Raw genomic sequence first — 19337 nt, 5'->3', positions numbered from 1 at the left:
CACCGGGGAGCGGCCGGCAGAGGCAGGCGAGCCCCGGCCGTGACGGGCGCCGCTGGCGGCGCGGGGGCTCCATGGAAGACGTGGGGCTGCGGAGCGGGCGGGAGCGGCTGGCGGGCAGCGACCCGCGGCTCGGCGCCGTGCTGGTGGAGCCGGTGGTGGTGATGGTGGAGCAACGGGCAGCGGAGGGCTACAAGCTGGTGGAGGTGCTGCTGACCGGCGGAGCTCCCTGGGGCTTCACCCTGAAGGGCGGACGAGAGCACGGGGAGCCCCTCATCATCACCAAGGTGAGAAGCGCCGGGGGTCGGGGGGGGGTGTGGCGGCTCCGGCCGGCTCCATTTTGGCGTGCCCGCGGCGGTGACAGCCCGGCGGGGGGGCAGCGGGCCTGCTCTGGCCGCAGCGCCCGCCCTCAGGCCGGGGCACACCGCGGGGCAGGGCGGCTGTGGCGCTGCCGCCGGCCCCAGCGCAGGTGCCGCCGGGCCGGCTCCGTGGCGGCCGTTAGCGCCCGGGGAGTGGGTGCTTGCGGTTTGGTGCTGGGGCAGCCCGGCACCGGTGGGTGTTGGGGGCAACAGGTTGGTTGCTGGGCGCAGGCAGCCTCGTAGCTCCGACCCGCTGCTTCTGGGAGCTCTTATTCCCCGTTAGAAGCCCGGTGCCATCGCTGCTGGCGCCAGTAACTGGCGGGGGGACCCCGCTGCTGCCAGCGCGGCCACGGACCCTGTGCTGGGCCCTTCCCTCCCTCCGGGCTTCTGGCGCAGAATGGTATGGAGACTGAAACTCCCGGCTCTGAGGCTGAGTTTTCTCCGGTGCTCTTGCACTTGCAAATTAAAAATAATGAGGCTAACCTTTTGTATCTCCTTCCTTCTTCAAACAAAGGTCTTGTGGATAGTGGCTGAAGCCATGCTCCCAAGATGGGGAGACTCCTGAGCATATATGCACTTTATGCTTGTTTGTTGTTTTTTCTTTTTTTCCCTCATTGCCTTTTTTTTTTTTTTTTTATGTCTTTGTGTATTAACGACTTTAATCTTAATGTAGTGGGTACGACTTAAAGAAATACATCAGATTTCATCACATTTTCTAGAAGATGTTTTTAATCTTGATGTGTTTTAACTTAGGAACCCCCATCCACAGTCATCATTGGGTTTTGCTGTTAAGACAGCTTTCTTGTTGCACAGTGAAAACACATTAAAATAGATCCATATGTAGTTGGAAAAAAAAATCCACATTACCAAAGTACATTTTGCCAAGATCTGTAGAAAAGATATACATGCTTTGTCTATGGGTCCTGTGAATTCTGCCAGTTCCTATTATAGAAGTTCACAGAGGGTGTCAAAGGTCAACAAGTCCTGTTTCATCCACAGCAGAAATTCTTCTAATCTTGTTTTTCAGCTGGTTTCATTGTGAGTTGTCCAGTTGGTTCCCTTCTCCCACCCTTGAACCAACTGCATTATGGACTTTCCAAGTTAAAACTTTTGAAACCATCTTTTTTCTCGATCTCCTCCCTACTGCTGTTTTTCAAAGAACAAGTCAGTGTCAGAAGATGTATATGCTGAAAAATGACTATTTGCCTTTTACTGGTGCCATGAATCACAGAATATCAAACCTGGGAGCGATCGAGGAAAGGAGAAATGAGCTATTTACTGTGTATCTACTAGCTATCAAGTACCAAATCATATAATTCCACCTTTCTGGTAATGGCTAATAAGTGCTGCATCTACAGACTGATCAGTGATACTTATTCATAATGTTACCTAGGTATTAAGTAACAGGCTTAAGTATTTGTGGCATGAGGATGTGGCTGTGGAATGTGGAGAGAAGTGTCTGAGGATGGGAACCTTGTAACTTGGGTCTGTTGCAAAGGAATAATAAAGTGAAGCCACAGCATTGATATCTCCTGAAATGGTGCTGCTGTCTGGAAGTGAAATCTGTGTCTACTGGTGCTGGCCTAGGAAGAAGACATGAGCTGGATCCTTGGGTCTAAATTTTAGAGTGTATTTTCATTTACTCTTGTTGGATGCGAGTGTGTAGAACTAGTTTTGAAACCAGAGACTGAAGCTCATGTCCCACATGGCCTCAGGACTCCAATCTGCAGAATCTTCCTCTTTGCTTGGCCCACGCATCTTGGTGTTTAGTTTTGTTTGTTTGTTTTTTCTGTGTTGCTTCTAGTGGTGGAAAGCTACTGGGAAGAATAATTTAGTACCAGATGGTTAAAACAGTCCCTTCTTGCAGCAGGTGTAGGGTTTATCTCTTCTCAGCAGAAGAGAGCCCTGAACTCAAGTTACCCCCTTCCAGAGTGCACATGGGGATCGCCAGGATGCCCCAGGAGAGGGGTTGCTGCTTCACCTGTGCCTCTCTTCTCCCTTCTTGGGTAAGCTGATGACTGAGCAGGGGGATCCAAGAAAACCCACTGGACCAAATCCTTCAGGATGCCTAAACATGTGGAAGAATTCCTGGTTTTGTGGATTCAAGCTGCTTAAGTAGAGCTGGCTATGGAGCTCCATCTCACTCTAGTTCAGGGTGGCCCTGGGGAAGTGGGGATGGATGAGCCAAGTGCTGCTTTTTGAGGAGAGGAATGTGACAAGGTGTTAAGGGAGTCTCAGATAGCAGCTACTTAAGGAGGATTTCTAAAATTCTGCTGTCTCCTTGCTTACTGCTTTCTTGAAAGCAAGGTCAGCCTTTGAAGAAAGTTGCACCTTTATGTATATGCTAGGAAGTCTGTGCTGTAAATATTTCCTGCTCTCCTTAGCATATATGGGACAACTACCATTACTATCTGAAAAATAGCACCACAAAATGCTGTAATTGAAAAATTAGTGAGTGAGTGTATGTTGTTCATTTTGCAGTGCTTTCTGTGTAGCATGCCTCTTGGGTGTTAGTTTCTCTGATTGTGTGGCTGTTTCACTTGCTGACAAGAAGGGATTTTTTTTGTAAGAGTTACCATAGCGAGAGTCCAGGGCAAGAAGAGCTGCAAATGTTATCTGGGAATTTATTAGCTGGAAGTCTAGTCCATTAAAACAAGAGTGTCCTTTGGTCCACCAAACTACCAATAATCAGGGAGGGGAAGGCATGCTAAAGGGAAGATGTGTCCAGCCTCCATGGGGGGATAAGTCTGTGCTTGGCCACCGGCATGTCCAAAGGGAAAGCGCTTTCCCTGGGGAGAGCTCGCTCACGGTCACACTACTGCTGCCCTGGGCTGAGCTCTGCCCTTGCGGGGAGTGCAGGCTTCCCTGCTTCATGATGGCATTTTGTTCCGTAACTGAAAATAGACTAGGAGGAATAGTCCTGAACTAGGTAGGTGGAATATCAAGTTCACCTGCCAGGCACAGGCCTTTTTTTGTTGTTGTTACTACAATAGGCACAGAGAAAAATGGTGCATGATAGAGCTTGCTCGATCTCCAAGCATAGCTGGTCTTCTGAAACTTGCACTACCCACGTGCAAGTGGTGTTGCTAACATTGCTAACATTTAAGAAAAAAAGTCTTTTAACGTTGCTGTGTTGCTTAGTATTATTTTTATAATGTCCCTTTTAAAAAAAAATGCTTTACATTTTTTCTGATCTCTGCATGTATGATAACATTCCAAACAAAATTGCCCAAAGGCAGCTTGTTCTTGCCTAATTTGACATCTTGAAAGAAAGGACTTGCTTTTTATAGCAACATGTGTGTTTCAACAGAAGGTGAAATGACAACTTTGAAGACTTGAATTAGAAGTCTCACAAGCCTCAGTTTGTTCTTTCCTCTATTTAAAGAAACAAACTCTGAAGAGGAAGATCTTACTGGAAGTAATGAAAATGAAAAGTCAAGGTGCACAAGTGTGAATCTTGTGAAAATCTCCCATAGCTGCATTATCTTGATTACTTTTACTTTAAAATGACTCTTATCTGAGATGCGCAACTTGTAGTGTCAGTCACAGCATTGATTGTGGGTGATGGATAGAAAGTCATTTTACTTCCTGTACTAACAATATCTTTAGGAACACTGAAGTTATTTGGCAGTCAACATTATCCTTATTACATTAATAAATACGAAAACATTATAATTTATTCAAGAAAGATAGATGTATCATTTAAATAATTCCTCTTTAGTATCAGCTTTACAAGGGCCTTCAGCCATACCTCCTCAAGCTATGATCTCATTGCAGGCTAATCAAGGCTGGGCTTGGCTGGTATTTCAGCAAGATTTCCAAGTGAAACCTGGACTGTTGCAAGAAGTTTTGTTGTTGATTTAGTAGATAAAGTTCTTGTCTCCTGAATGAATCAGTGCTGAATTCATGCCCCAGCTGGAGGTGCTGTCTTTCAAGAAGAAGCCCTATCAGACAGATTCCAAACCTTTGCTTATTTCTCTTTTTTCACTTGCGCTTTCCTAATGTGATCCTGTCTATGGTTAGGTGTGAAATGTAATTTTTTTAAGCTAATAATTGTTTAAATTGTATCAAGTTGTATACTGCAACAATGGGGGGGGGAGGAGGGATCTTTGATGGTGCTGTATACAAATGAATCAAAAATACATTTTCAAACATAAATACCAGTTGCCTCCCTCAAGTTAGATGTTCGAGGTGAGTTGCATTGGTTGTAGACATTAATTATTCTTAAACTTGGCTGTGAAGGTTGATGTCTAGAAAACCAGCATCCTGGGAAACTACCAAGCACTTCAACATAAATGCAATCATTTCTGTAAACAGCTGATTTATAAGTTATTAGAAGTCATTGTTCTGTGGCTGAGAGAGTTCTAACCTAGTTCTCTGTCTCCTGACAAATTTAATTCACTTCCTTCAGCTCTAGAAAAATAATACATGAAGGAGTATTCATTCTGGTTTCTATCCATGTTATCTTGGTCATCAAAACCAAGCAAAATTACTGACCTGTGTGGGCCATAATTTGAACATGGATCTTAACCAACAATTTTAAAAGAGTGTATCAAATCACATTCTATATTTCGTTTGAAAACTTTATTCAGCTTCTCAAGTTATAAGAGTGCTTTATTTGGGAAAGGTTGGTCTGAGTCGGACCTTTTATTTGTTCTGTTAAATTGAATATTTGAGAAATTTTAGGAAATATGTACATATTAGAATGAATGTTTTAGGATTAAAATAGTGTCATGTAACTATTTGTCTTTTTTTCCTTGTCAGCTATGTTAAAATGTGAGTTTTTTTCAGTGCTACAAAAACTTTTTTGAGTGGTGTTTACCTTTGTATCTGGTTGCTGGATCTGAGGTCTCTCTTGTTGGAAGACAAGAGCTAGTTTGCTTTGATGCAAGAAGATACTATTGCTTTTTACTTTGGCAAGCTGTCTGATGAAGGGAATGCTCTCAAATTTTAGCACTTTAAGGGCTGTTGAATGAGGTCTTCATTGTGACTGCTAATTTACTCGTGGAATGGAGCCCACCGCACTCATATATGGTGTAAGTGTCCTGGCTGTGGAAATCTGAAGCCTAAGAGAGCTTATTTTTGGCAAGAACATTAACAGTTGAAATGCCACCAGTAATGGAAATTGCATTTTAAAACTATCTCAGATGCTACTACATGTGAACTATATGAACTGTGCATGGAGTTAATATGAGAGGGTGGGTTGAAAGGCTTGTGACTCAAGAAGTCAAGTTACATGCTTAGAGGTCAACAGTGTGAGAGTGCGATTTAAGAAACGGTGAGTGTGCACTTGGAGTCCTGAAACTGCACTTTTCCTTTGTGCGTTTCACATTACATTTCAAGACAAAAATCCTCCTGAGGAGGAGTCAGAATGCTGTGTTTAAAACCAGAGCTAAGAAACTTACAACAAGCAAGCTTCTAACTTTTGGAAATATGCATTGCTTTCAAATTGCTTGTTTTTCTCTCCTCTGCATTTCCCCATTCCAACTGTCAAAAATATAATGTTTTTTTGGCTTAAAACAAAACACAAAAACATGTCTGTGGAGGCTGGCAGAGGAACAGGTGTGTTTTGTGGGAATAGTTACTGCAATAGGAGTTAGCTGGATTGCCTGTTTGAATGTTTATTAGTTTAGTCTATTTAAAGGACAATTTAAACTTCTCCTCTTAGTGTCTGTTGCTATTTTTCAGTGTGAATTTTTAATTCTAGCGTAGACATTAGCATAAAAATAAAACAGCAGCAAGAGACCTCTAGTTATTGCTTACTGTTATCCAGAGGGTTGCCAGTAATGACATTTATTACCTGATTATTCATCATGTCCATTATGATTGTGTGGTGTGTTTATGTTTGGTGGGTGGGTTGGTTGGTGGTTATTGTTTTTTGGGGTTTTTTTGTTTGGTTGGTTGTTGAGTTTTGTTTGGGGTTTTTTTAAGGAAAAAACAATGTGGGCTTGTGTGGTGTTCATGCATGTGCTACACGAGCTTTACTCAACAGGCTGTCTATATTTTTTACCTGTAGAACCTGATTCATTGTGTGTTCTCACGCTTAATGAATATTTAAAGTATGAGAGTGTGGAAAGAACAAGGTAAATGGGAAGTAAAACCTGGTCGTGAATAGATTAGACAAAACAACTGTTTAGTAGTAACCAAGCCAATATTACGTCATATACGTGAGCTCTCTTTCTTCTTGAGGAGAGCCATTTGTGTTTAGTCTTCCTATGAGTTTGTAATCCATATAGAAAATACCAAATATTTGTATGGATCTAGTTTCTATGGGTCACTTTATTACAGAATTTTGAGATGGGTCACAGCTATTAAGCCGTTAAGACATACAGTGCATTAAGAGTTTCCCAGAGAGGTAAAGTAAAAATTGGCACAATTATTTTGCAACTTCATCCATTTAGTCTATGCAGACTTGCTTTCTGTTGTCTGTGTTTTGAGCCTATTTGATATAAGGTCAATTGAAGGTTTTTTAATACGTACATAAAAATATTGATGCCTCTCTGTAGAACTTAAGAAATTCTTTCTCAGTTTTTGCTTTTTTTTTTTTTTTTTTTTTGGGGGGGAGCAGACAGGGTTGGCTTATCTTTAAGATAAGAAACAGATATAAAGGCTTTCTAATACTACGTAGCACAATATTTTCAGTTTCTTAAAGGTTATGCAGCAGGTATGCTGTGCTGTCCCCATTTCCACACCTCTTCCCCCAGAATATTATCACCACTCTGGGTAACTAAATGCTTTTTGTTTAAATGCATTCATTCAGTGATGGAAAATGTCTACAAAGTTCAGAACTGTAACCAGTTTTTAAATTCAACTTAATGTACTTGTAGAATGTGTTTGTGCCCTTCATATATGATTGGACTCGATGATCCTGGGGGTCTCTCACAACCAAAATGATTCTATATGTGCTTTGCCTAGCAGAAGACTTTTGGTGGTGTTCACCTAGACTTAAGCTAGAAGTTTTAACAGAAGTAGGTATTTTTGGAAAGTGATGCGTAGTGTTTAAATTAGATGTGACATAAGTGCTCTGAATTGCTTTCTGAAGGTGCCTGCCATTTGCTGCCAACTGTGTTGAGAAGCTGAGGAAACCTGTGGCTCCTCGGCGCATACCTAGATGCCTATGTAGATACCTCTAGTCAGATGAAATATACTCCATCAAGATTGTTGTCTACGTATTTGCAATGTGTGTGGCTATACCTAAAACCGTTGGAAAAGTCTTTATTTCTCTGATTGTACTTCGTTTCTGAACATCACAATAATTTAGCTTTTCAGTCTGATATATCTAGCTGATCAGGGGAGAGTTGTAACGTAGGTTACAAGGACGACCACGATGTTTGTGAAGTTCCTTCCCTTCCCTGTAAGTTAATACAGTATCAGTATTCAGTCTCTAATTAATTCAGTGCATTCTTGGTAAGCACAGGTCAGGTCAGGAGGACAGATAAGAGAATGGCTTCTGCGATGTAACAAGTTATTGGGGGCTCTTTTTCGTGGCCTTTGCCTGTACCTGAGGGTCACTGTGGAGTGCTGAACTCCCCAAGGCAGAAAGAGCTGACTAGTAAATGCTGGAAGTGCAGCAAACTGGTGCTTTGAGAAACTAAATAGCTTTTGTCAGGTACACAATTCTTGGGTTGACTCTTAAAGTAGAAACAGATGGAGCAGGGTGTTTGACGATAGAAAAAAGGTGGTTATTTCAAAGTTCTTTTGAACATGGATGAAACAGCAGAATCAACTGAAAGCTTTAAGCTGTTCAGGCAGAGGCACATTGAGCCTTCCTCTGGTTGACACTGAGGAGAAGGCTTCATGTCCAGTGTCCTGCACTTTTCCTGCCTCACCCCTTAGAGAAAGGAAGCCTTCCCCTCTGCCACCAACCCTGCCCTCTCCTCCTTTAACTCTCCCTCCACATTTCTAAATTATTAGATTCTTTGAGATATTTAAACTCTTCTGCTTACTTACCCACATCTGTCAACTCATGATATGTCAGTTAGGAATCATGTTGTCACATTTTTAGATACAGATTTTCTGAAGAATTGTACCTAGTGAAGAGGTTTTTGAAGGATGTAGTGGCAGATCGTAAAAGGATGGTACAAAGGGCAAAAATAGTCACAGTGAGACTGGAAGCTGGAAGTAAGGAATATGTGGGGAACTCTACTGTGGTGATTGAGAGGCTGTATCCCTTTGGATAGCTAGTAACAGTGCCATTTCATCTGTTCTTGCAGTCATTTTGGTTTTTTTAGCTGAATGACCTTTTAGAAGGAAGAGGGATCACGATCGAGGGTTCTCTTGTTATCATGAATGTAGGTGGCCTTATCTGATGAGCTCTTTGTTCCAGGTTCTTAGCTGTTCTGTCAGTCATGTTTCTGAGATCTAGACAATTTCTGTACTCACAGCAGTCCAGTCCTTTGCTGTGTGTTTGTGTCATCTACAGCAACAGGGTATTTAATGTTCTTGCAATAGTGGAGGGGCAGCTCTCTCTGAGCAGTTTGGCAGAGATTGTAAGAATGTTCTTGCTCATGTATGAAGTTGGATTAAATTTGGCTTTGAAACTGTAGCATAACCTGATGAAATGAATTCAGAGCTTTTTTTTTTTTTAAATGGAAATGCATGAATTTTCTTTTAAGTTGTGCTTTTTCTTTTAAATGAAAAAATCCAAGTGTTAGTGAAACTTACTTGAAACAAAATCCAGAGGCCTTTAAAATGTCCAGACACTTGAATTTTTGAGTAGCAAGGTCTTCATCCTCCAGCCTTCCATTATATTGTCTCTCTAATAGCTGAAGTAGGGAAAGATCTGTCAATGAGGAGCATGAAACTACAATAAGTTTGTTCGAAAGTGAAGCACAGGTATTTAGCTGCTGTACTCAAAACTGCAACGCCAGTACCTTTGCTTTTCAGTAAAATAGACAATTGTTCTCATAATACCTCCACAAAGCTATAAAACCAGATTATTTTGGATTTTCTGTCTCTTGAGCTAGAACATGCTTTGTTACATGCTTGCTTTGAAAGCTTCCCGCATAAACTATGAAACAAAGCAGTATCTCCCAGTTTTCCAAACATATCTAAGCTATTCTGCATTCTTTAGGAAATAAACCTCTGATTCAATTCAGTGAATACTGTAAAAAATACTGTTAGGTGGTAACAATGCTTTATTTGGAATGTGTATTTTTCAGTAATATACTATAATCTTTTAGGATAGTATCATAGAAACATGATTTCATGGTAAAGGAAGCAAAACACTTCCTACACAGTATCAGTTAGTCATCATTGTGCTAATTTTATTAAACAAATTAGAAGCAAAAATGAGTTTGTGGGTGTCTAGTTGGCTGATAACTGATATAACAAATTCTCCACCTCCTGATGAGTATTTGGATTCTGAATAATGAAATCATTACAATTGCTTTCTTTCCTCTGCAAGTACATATTTTGCTGATCCAGAAGAAAGGAGAACATTAGATTTGCACTAGAGCTGTTTTCAGTTGTCTTCTTTTTTTTTTTTCTTTTTTTTTTTTTTTTTTTTCAAATGGAATAGCAAAGCGTCCATTTCATGGTCATTCATTTAAATAAAAGAAAGATGGCAACATACTATGTTGATGTAAGGTAGTGTTTTGTTAGGTGTTTGTATGTGGGAAGAATTTTAAGATGATAGCAGGGAAAACTTGAAGCTTTATGTATCTGTTAAATATTATTAATATTTAGAATAGTTAAGATTTAAGAAAAAGGTACATTTGCAAAATTAGGTTTTATAAACAATTTGTAATCTGTTTCTTGCATGACTATTTTGGTGAGGTGCATTCATTTCTAAATATAAAGGCTTATGTGAAGCTCAAAAGTGTGTCTTGTTCTGAGGCTGGAAAATGTTGTATACATACTGGACTCTCTTAAATGCAGCTCTAATTTCTACTTTTCAAAAAATTGGTAGGGCAAAACTTGAAAGCTCTAAGGGTTTTTTTTCCCCCTGTTTTAAACTGTGTTCTCAGTATGTGCAAGAACATTTGTATTTCCTGTTCTTTTTCTTTCCTCCTGTTTTGTAAAGGGTAAAACCCAACAATTTGCTCTTTTGCTTATAAAACTTGAACTACAGTGATTTATTAGCAAAATATATATTTTTTTTCTACAGTCTTTATCTTCTGGGAACTTGATGTTTTTCCTGACTGCTGGGCGAGATTGCTATCGAGAGCAGGGAAGGGAAGAGGGCTGCGCCATTCCTGACACCTTGGAGACCTGAGGAGTTTCTGTGATTGCTCAATCTGATGTTAGGGAGGGGTGTAAGGCAAGTCTTTTGTTGCTCAACTGAATTTCTTCTGGCTGATTAAGGAAATTGTCATCTTTAAAAAAAAAAAAAAAGGCAGCTGTGACCTGTTATGTCAAAGGTGTAGGTGATTAAAATGTGAGGGTGGAGAGGGCATGTGGTGGTTTGGTTCCAAGAAGCCAGTGATGAGTCCAACTTTGCAAAGTTTCAGCACAGAACCCTGTGAGAAGCAAGGAACTGGAAATGTTAGTGAATTGAAAACTGAGAGATCTGGAATATTAATGACCTCCTTTGCAACAGGTTGCTTGTGTACCTGTTCAGGGTTGTATGGCATCTTTGCCTCCATGTCTGGTGCTGAACAGGACTAACAGTATTTCCCTACTTCACAGAAGTCTGTTTCTTATGAAACAGACCTGACACAGGAGCCCAGAACCCAAATATATGGAAACCCTAGGAACACACAGAGTTGTCTTAAAGGGCTGGAGCAAATTCTTCTTTGCAACAGAAAAAAATGCCTTACACTTGTGTATCTCCAGTGTTCATAATAAATAATGTACTGAAGTGTACAATTAGATCTCTTTTCACAAAATTAAACCCAGTACCTACCCACAATGCATAGATGCTCTCAGTGTCTCAGTAAAGTAGAAGAGATGAATGGAGTGAGATGAACTGTCAGCACCTGAAAGAGAGGGGAAAAAAAACCCTATAATGTGTATTTCTTATATGAGAGGTCAACCAGACATTTGAATCTGTGAGATCTGAAACATTTGTTAGCAATAAAGCTTCATAAGGAAATATATTTTTGTAGCCAAAACACATATCCTTGCTGACCACTTCAATTTCCTTCAGTTTCTGGTGACTATGACTTACTTGCAGCTCCTTGGTAGAAATATACTGTCAGTAGCTTGAGGACTGATGGTGAACTTAGGGTTCACTATCAACCAAGGCCATAACCTAGTTACAAGTTTCAGCAGAATGAAGAGAGCACATTTGTGTTTTCTTCTGACTGCACACAAACTTAAACATTTGATTTCTTCATCTGCACATCACCAGCACTAATTGGAGGCTGTTGTTTGCTCCAGTATATTGTATGAATGATTGATACAGCCACCCCACTTTTCAACCTAAAGATGTTTGGCTAGTACGGACTCTCCATCCTAAATCCAGTGCCGTAAACAGTAGGTCTTTAGCAACCTAGTTCATTTTGCTGAAAGTTGACTGGGTAAGTGTTGCATGAGGAATTTAATTAGCTGATTAGAGGGAGTGGAGATGAGCAGCAGGGAGTGGCAACATCATGGTATACAGTCACACGCCCCGCAGAGACTTGCAGGCTGTAGTCCAGCTGACTTCCAGTGAAAATTAATGTGAAGTATGGAAATCATTTTAGAAGATAAGACATAAGCATTTACTACTTTTGAATTCTCATTAATGAGCAGTCTGAATCCAGACCTGTACTCTTTCTTCATCTTGCGATTTCAAAAAATGTATTCAGTCTTCCCCTGAGGACAAAATGGACATAACTGTTTTGAAGATCAGAGTAAAAAGAAAACAGTTTTGCTTGTTTTATTTTTTTTACTGCCAAAAATTCTTCCATTTGAACATCTGGGCGAGCGTGTTCACTAAATCAACACAATATTAAGTCATGACACGTTAGGATAGAATCACAGAATCATAAAATGGTTTGTGTTAGAAGGGAAGTTAAAGATCATGTGGTTCCAGTTCCCCTACCATGGGCAGTGACACCTTGCACTAGATGATATTGCTCAAAGGCCCGTCCAACCTGGCCTTGAAATCTCCCAGAGATAGGGCATCCACAGCTTCTCTGGGCAGCCTGTTCCAGTGCCTCAGCACCCTCGTGGTGAAGAATTTCTTCCTTCTGTCTGGTCTAAATCTATTCTCTTTCAGTGTAAAGCTATTGCCTTGTGTCCTGTCACTACAGGTCCTAGTAAAAAGTCCCTCTCCATCTTTCTTGCAGGCTGCCTTTAGTTACTGAAAGGCTGCTATAAGGTCTTCCCAGACCCTTCTCTTCTCCAGGCTGAACAAGCCCAGCACTCTCAGTCTGTCCTCACAGCAGAGCTGTTCCAGCCCTCTGATCATTTTTGTGGCCCCCTCTGGACCCTTTCCATCAGGTCTATGTCTTTCTTATGTTGGAGGCCTCGAAGCTGAACACAGTAACAATGTCTGCATCTGTTGTGGGTATCTCTTTATCTAAAGGCTTGAAATTTTCTGGGATATATGATTGATGCTGGCTGCAGTTTGTTTCAGCCAGCTTTCTCCTCTGAGTTCTAGAGAAGTTTCTGTGAGGATGTTTTTGTGCAGCTTGTTTTGATATTGAATACAAATTGGTTACATACCTTTTAATAACATAATCCTAGGGACTATTATTTTTTTAAAAGGTTTTTGAACTTAGGGCTGTTTTCTTTTGGATTTATGATCTGTTTAACTGTTTTGTAGCAGTTCCAGTGGTAGTTTAGCTACTTCTTGGTCACTGGAAATCTGCATTTAGATCTAGATGGTTACAAAACATTTCAAGGAAAATTTTTCATGGACGTATTTGACTCTGTTAATAATAAGACTGGCTTCTACCTTCTAAAACACAGTTGCAGTCAGTGTCCTGAAGAGCAGCTCCTCTCCACCCCCAAAACCAATCAGTCTTTAGGCACTGGACAGTAATTTTCATTTGCAGTAAAATCAGTGAGAAGAAGGAGAAAGCATGCTATTTGGCCGTGAAATCTGGCATGTTATCATGTATGGTTGTAAGGAGTGTGGGCTAGGGTTATATGTATAACACTTAATTTCAGAAGTCTTAAATCATTCTACAGTGATTTGGTCTGTAAATTTTATATTCTTGTAACAGGTTTTGTGTTTGTTTGCTTTTATTAAGTGTTTCTTAGAGAAGACGAAAGAAATGTGACATCGTAGTGATGTCCATGTAGTTTATTTCCAACTGAACTGCGATTTTTCTAAACTAACAGGGAGCAGTGATAGGTGGTTGTTTCCTGTGGGAGTCAACACTAGAAGGTGACCAGGGTACCTTGCCCACCACGTTTAGGTTTCTCCACTGCCAAAGCCATGTTCGTATTCAAAAACTCAGTCTCTAGGTCTTGGAGGGAGTGTGTTGTAGTTGCCTCTTCTTTCCCATGCTTGGTCCCAGCCTTTTTGGATTTCCTTTAACCTGTTCAAGTTTTGCTTCATTCTTACCTCAAGTCTTTATCTTGTACCAGTGTCCTCATCTGAGTGGTTCTGGATTCAATTCAACAGAGAAAATCTTCTTTCTTTACCAGTTTCACTCTGCTATTTCTATCCCTAGCTCCAGATCTGGTTTTGCCTTTTTCAGCCAGGTGCAGTTTGGCTTATGTGGCCTCCTTCCTTTTTTCTTGGCACATCTCTACTTAAAGCCCCAAGCCTACAAAATGTTCAGCATGGACAGTCTCCTCACAGGACTTGCAGCTGATTGAGACTTCTAATAGCTGGATGCTTTCAAAGGTGTTTTACAACATAAGGCATATATGCACAGAGGTGAGCATGTGTGCATTCTGGATGCTGTCAGATTGCTGCTTTTACTGAAGCAGGGGTCACTAGAGTGTTTCAAATTAGTTGGCAGGTTTTCTTTTTAACATAAGCATTTATTTGTTTGTTTCTTGGTACTGAATGGCGCATTTCAGTTTAGGTTTGAGAAAACTGAAGGTTTGAGACCAGTGTGCACAATTGGAAAGTTTCTGCCTAACTAATTGAAGTATGGCAAGTTCATCAACCACTGAATGAAAATACGATCTCAGAATCATTTTGGTTGAAAGAGACCCTTAGGATGATCATGTCCAACCATAACTCTAGCACTAAACCATTTTCTCATCTATGGGAACAACTTTAATTAGTGAAGTGGCTAATATGGTTAGTTACTGAAATGAAGATGAGGACATAAGATGATTTTTGTCAAACTGTGGATTAGATACTACTTTATTAGAAAGGTTTAATATGGAAATAAGTTATATCTTTCTGTTGCTCTTATTTGTTTTGGAACTTATGGTACAATGAAAAGGAAGTCGGGAGCTTGCAGGAAGAACAGTGATTTTTGTTTTTGTATTTGAAGTTAATCAGTTTGGTTTTTTAATTCAAAGCCAGAGTACACATAACAGACTGTGACCTGAAAAAGTCTCCTGTGAATATTGATGTGCAACAGAGCACATTGTTTTTTCTCTGCCTCTGTGACTCATGCATCTAAGATGTCTCATCCAGCTCTGGTTTTGAAGAGTGTCTAGCAAGGTTAGTGGATGTTTTGTAGTATTTGATGACAGTTGTCCAGGTGATGATTAAATTGTAGCAAAGCACCAAAAGAATGTGTCTCCTTTCTGAGATATTCTGAGAGTTATTTCCCTTTCCGATTTACGCTGTGAGTTGAGGCAGAAGGAGAATGATGTAGTAGTTACACATTATAAAAAGCAGAACTAGATTTAATGCCCAGTGACAGAAAAGGAATTTTCCATTCTTGAGCACATATTATTCAAAGCTTGCAGTTCTGGAAGGAAAGCAGAAACACCTTATGACCTCTAGCACATTCCAGGGTTTTGGTTTTGAGACTGTGTGTTTTGTTGATGTGTTTTTTGGTGGTGGTAGTTTTTTTGTTGGTTTGTTTTGGGTTGGTGTGTTGTTGTTGTTTGGTTTGTTGGGTTTTTTTTTTGTTTGGTTGGTTGGGTTTTTTTTGTGACAGGTTCAGCTGCATTTTTTCCTTATTTGATTTATGTTCACAGAGCTATTTCGTGAACTGACCAGAATTCTGGTGATGGATGCCAGTTTCTTCAAGAGTTTCAAGATTATATAATTACAATTACATTTCAGAGTTCCTAAGTGTTAGTTGCTGGATGCTGGACCTCAATCTCAAAGCAGTGGGAGGGAGGGGAAAACAACAAAACAACTCCCACAAAACCAACCAAACAACAACAAAAAACCCCTGTAAGCTATATCTCTGTTACATCACTTTTTGTTGTAATGCAGTGCAAGTTGTACACATGTGATGAAGACTCTCTTAGAAGACAAGAAGAGACTAAGATGTTTGATAGGCAACCATGTAAAGTTTAAGATGCAGTCCCATCATGAAAAAGGGAGAATGCAGTTTGGGTGTTACAAACAAAGGTGTAGTCACCATAAAGCGGTGGGGTTTTTAATCTGGTGCATGGCAGTTGACACAGGCTTCCAGTTTGTTAAGAGGATATTGAAAAATTGGGCAGGGTGCTGGAAAGTGGCGTAACAGTTACTTAAAAACTGGAAAAAGGAAGTTTACTCAAGGACATTGAAACACAGACCAAAATTCAATAGATTTGCAATCTAACAAACACGAAGACTTGCAGTGTTCGAAAGAATAGTAATAGTTTCTAACCTTAAGAGCAAAGTTCCAAGGCATATTGCCTAATGTTTTCTGTTGCTTGGTGGATTTTTTGAAAGATACTTGCTTAATGTAAAATAAGTTGTTGAGCTCAGTATCAGTGTAACTGGAGATAAGCAGATCAGAAATATAGCTGGATGGTGAACTGATGGATCCTTTTAGTATTTTCTCTGTTCACAGGTATTTATTTTCTGAAGAAACAGAAATGAACGTTGGGATTCCAAACCAAAAAGCTTTGAGTTGTATGATGGCAGAGTAAATGCTAGCAAATTGTATGATCTGTAATCTATAAAGCCGTTAATTAGTTGCAGAGAAACTGAACAGTGAAACTTTTGACTGATACCATTCAGGTTAAGTACAGGAAGAAAAGTGTTTTGTTTTGTATTGCATTGAGTTTGAAGGATACTCAGTGGAAAATATGTGGCTTTGTTGGTAGTTAAACACAGCTTTGAATCCCTGTTTTTCCATGATCATAAGGTTGTTTATATAAGATATGAGATCAGATCTTACTCTGAGATAGTACAGTATTTTCATTTATCAGTTAAACTCCCGATGACTTTTGAGATTAGAGTGGGTAGTGTTGGAATTTTTTCAGTCATGCCTTATGTTTTATCCTTGTTTTATTTTTCTGAAGGACAACAATTTCTTCAGTATTTCTGGAGATCGCTGAGACTGTTTAGATACAGGTTATAATTAAATGATTCCACTTAATGTCATATCTCTATATAATGTTTCTGTATTTTGTGTCATTTCCTACTCCTGTCAGTGACTCTTAATCTCATGTTTAGTGTTGTGTTAGTGTTTGGAGGTAAAGCTTTCTTTGCAGGTTTTTCTCTTGAGGTGTAGAAAATCCTCACATCTGCCCATTATCTTTTCAAAGGGCTCATCTTAGCAGTGAAAGTAAGCTCCTTAAAATATTTAGGGTTGAAAACAAAGTGGTATTTATTTCTTAATTAGCAATCCTTAGTTTTCTGTTGGTGCACATCTACTTGTTTGTATCTGTCAAGCATTTAATTTCAACTTTTGAGTTCAGATTATTTCCAGATCTTAGAAAATTAGCTATATAATAATGATGATGATTAATTCCCTTTGAAAAACAGATGCCTAAAAAATGCTGACATTTGGTTCAACATCCAGGAAAAAAAAAAGCAATCTCTCTTTGTCTGTCTTTGGCTCTGTCAGACGTGGGATTTTTCCTGTGCCATTGTTACTGATTTATCTTCTCATGTTCCTTGGAAAAAATTAGAAAAACACATTGCATATTGAAAACAATAGAACGGCATACATAAGGATGAGCTGGTATGTGTTGAATTGCCACCAGCCTTTTTCACCTGCAGAGCAGCTTCATCTTAACTCCTTGAAACATGTTGGCAGAGAGTTCAACTAAGATACTGCAAGTAGTGACATGGCAGTAGGAAGAAATATTTGAAGTAGACTTAATAACAGTGCAATAATGTACTGGGTATTGCTCAAAGGCAAGCTAAGCAAACATTGCTTAGGGGATTGCATAGTACAAGCAGACCATCTGTTTTTTTGAAAACTAGATATGGTTCTTGTGGTTCATGTGCACCTGATGTCAAATGTTGTCTCTCTTTTCTGCCAGCAGTATATATTCAGAGTGGAAAATACCTCTAGAGCCCTTTACTTCTTAATATTGACAAATATTAAGTAACCGTTTTTGTGAGACTTAAGCAAAATGGCCAGAAACGCGTGGAAGCAATCTGTGACATGGTAACATTCATTAGCTTGCAAGTGTTGACTCAACTTTGAGACTTGCATTTAAGTTGTTACTGGTATTAGCGTCAGACTTGATTATGGATTTGAACCTTTGTGCAACTACTTTCTGACCTCTTGCAACTAGTTGACTATGTCTGCTAGTGGTGGCTCCACATTTTCCTAAGAATTGTCAAGTACATAAGTAACCATGCAGCATAAGACATAGCATTCTGAAAGATGGAAATCCCGTAAGAAGACATGTGCAACACACCACGTGTTCTCGGGTGATGTGAAATGTATATCCCTTTAGCAGAACAAGATATAGCCCTTCTACTCCTATGGACAGCCCATGTGGATCATAAAATAAACAGAAGGATTAAAGCAGTAGGTTGTCCACTTTCACTTCGTTTAAGCAATGTAGTCTCTAGTCAGTCGGCTTCACGTTGAAAATTAAACAAGAAATTCTTGAAGAAAATGTTTAAGTGCTTTGTTCTGTTAATATATGTTTTGAAGGTGGAAGTGTACATTTCTTCGTCTTGAATCTGAGCTGTACCACTGGAACTGGTGACAAGAAATTTCAATTTGTTCTGTTGAATCCGTTCAGATTCCTTTCTGAGCGGAATCTGCTTGCCTGCCAGCACAAAACCATGCTGCCTTAAGAATACAATAGCAAGCTTTCTGAAATTTTATGAATATGTATCTTCTTGAAGGTGAAAACCAGTTCTCTCCTCTTGAAAATGCTCAGGCATACAGCTGTGGGGTTCGGGGTGCTGCACCGTGCTTCAGCGTGCTTAAGGACAGTCCCATGAATTACTTCTGGGTGGAGAGCTGAGAGGGTGTGCAGCAGCACTGGAGGTAATGACACAAGATCACAATAGCAGCAATTTGTGGTTATCTTGGTGACTGTATCAGTTTTGTGCTCATAATTCTCACACGGAGAACTTCCTAAGGGAGCCCATGTCACCCTGCTGTACTGTCGCTGTGTCACAACCCAGCTGGAGTCAGCTTTGTGACTCCTTGTGCGTGGGAGATGTATGAAGGCACAGTTTCTGGTTGCTTTGGAGTTTCTGGGCTTCACCCTGGATGAGGAAAACATCTTCGTCTTGCCAATCAAAGATTTTGATCAAGGACTAAACACTTTTTTTTCCTGATTTGCAGCAGTCTGTGTGTAATGATTGTTGCAGGAACATTTATGTGTATTCTCAGAGAGCAGCTTCTCATTTGTTTAACATTGTAAAGTTCATACATTTAGAGAGAACTAGTATTTTCAGTGCTAAGAGAACATACACTGCTGGTTCACAGAGGAAAAAATAGTTACAGAGTAGCTCTGGAAAACTTAGGAGACCAGTAATTTCAGCTGAAGTTAGGTTGCCTGGATAGATTCCTGTTCATTTAATTTAAGTGTGCATTTATGGAGTCACTGCAAGTAAGAAAACTTACGTAAACTATTTTTGTTTAGCCGTATGTTCATGTGACTGGACTAATTTTATTTGGTCACAACTTAGCTTGGGTATTCTGAGCTTTTGTAAGAACTGAGTATTTGCCAGCCTTATTTCGGGGTTGGAGTTGCATTTTCCTCATGCTGCTTTAAAATTCTCATCTGTAATTATTTGATTTTGTAAATGAAAACTGTTGTCACAGGTGA

At 40.0% G+C, this 19337-nt stretch overlaps 1 protein-coding gene across 2 annotated transcripts in view; it reads left to right on the top strand.

Moving 5' to 3' along the window:
* Nucleotides 1-19337, top strand: part of SHROOM2 (shroom family member 2) — a 127743-nt gene continuing 108406 nt past the window's right edge. For both annotated transcript variants that reach the window (XM_065856265.2, XM_065856258.2), the window contains exon 1: nucleotides 1-284. In XM_065856265.2, the coding sequence (XP_065712337.1) occupies nucleotides 72-284 (213 nt within the window). In that variant the 5' untranslated portion in view covers nucleotides 1-71. The remainder of the gene's footprint in view (nucleotides 285-19337) is intronic.

Source organism: Patagioenas fasciata, chromosome 1 (genome assembly GCF_037038585.1).
Source record: "Patagioenas fasciata isolate bPatFas1 chromosome 1, bPatFas1.hap1, whole genome shotgun sequence".
Classification (NCBI taxonomy): domain Eukaryota; kingdom Metazoa; phylum Chordata; class Aves; order Columbiformes; family Columbidae; genus Patagioenas; species Patagioenas fasciata.
Note: the sequence above shows the minus strand (reverse complement) of the source record. Positions and strands in the feature narration are given on the sequence as shown.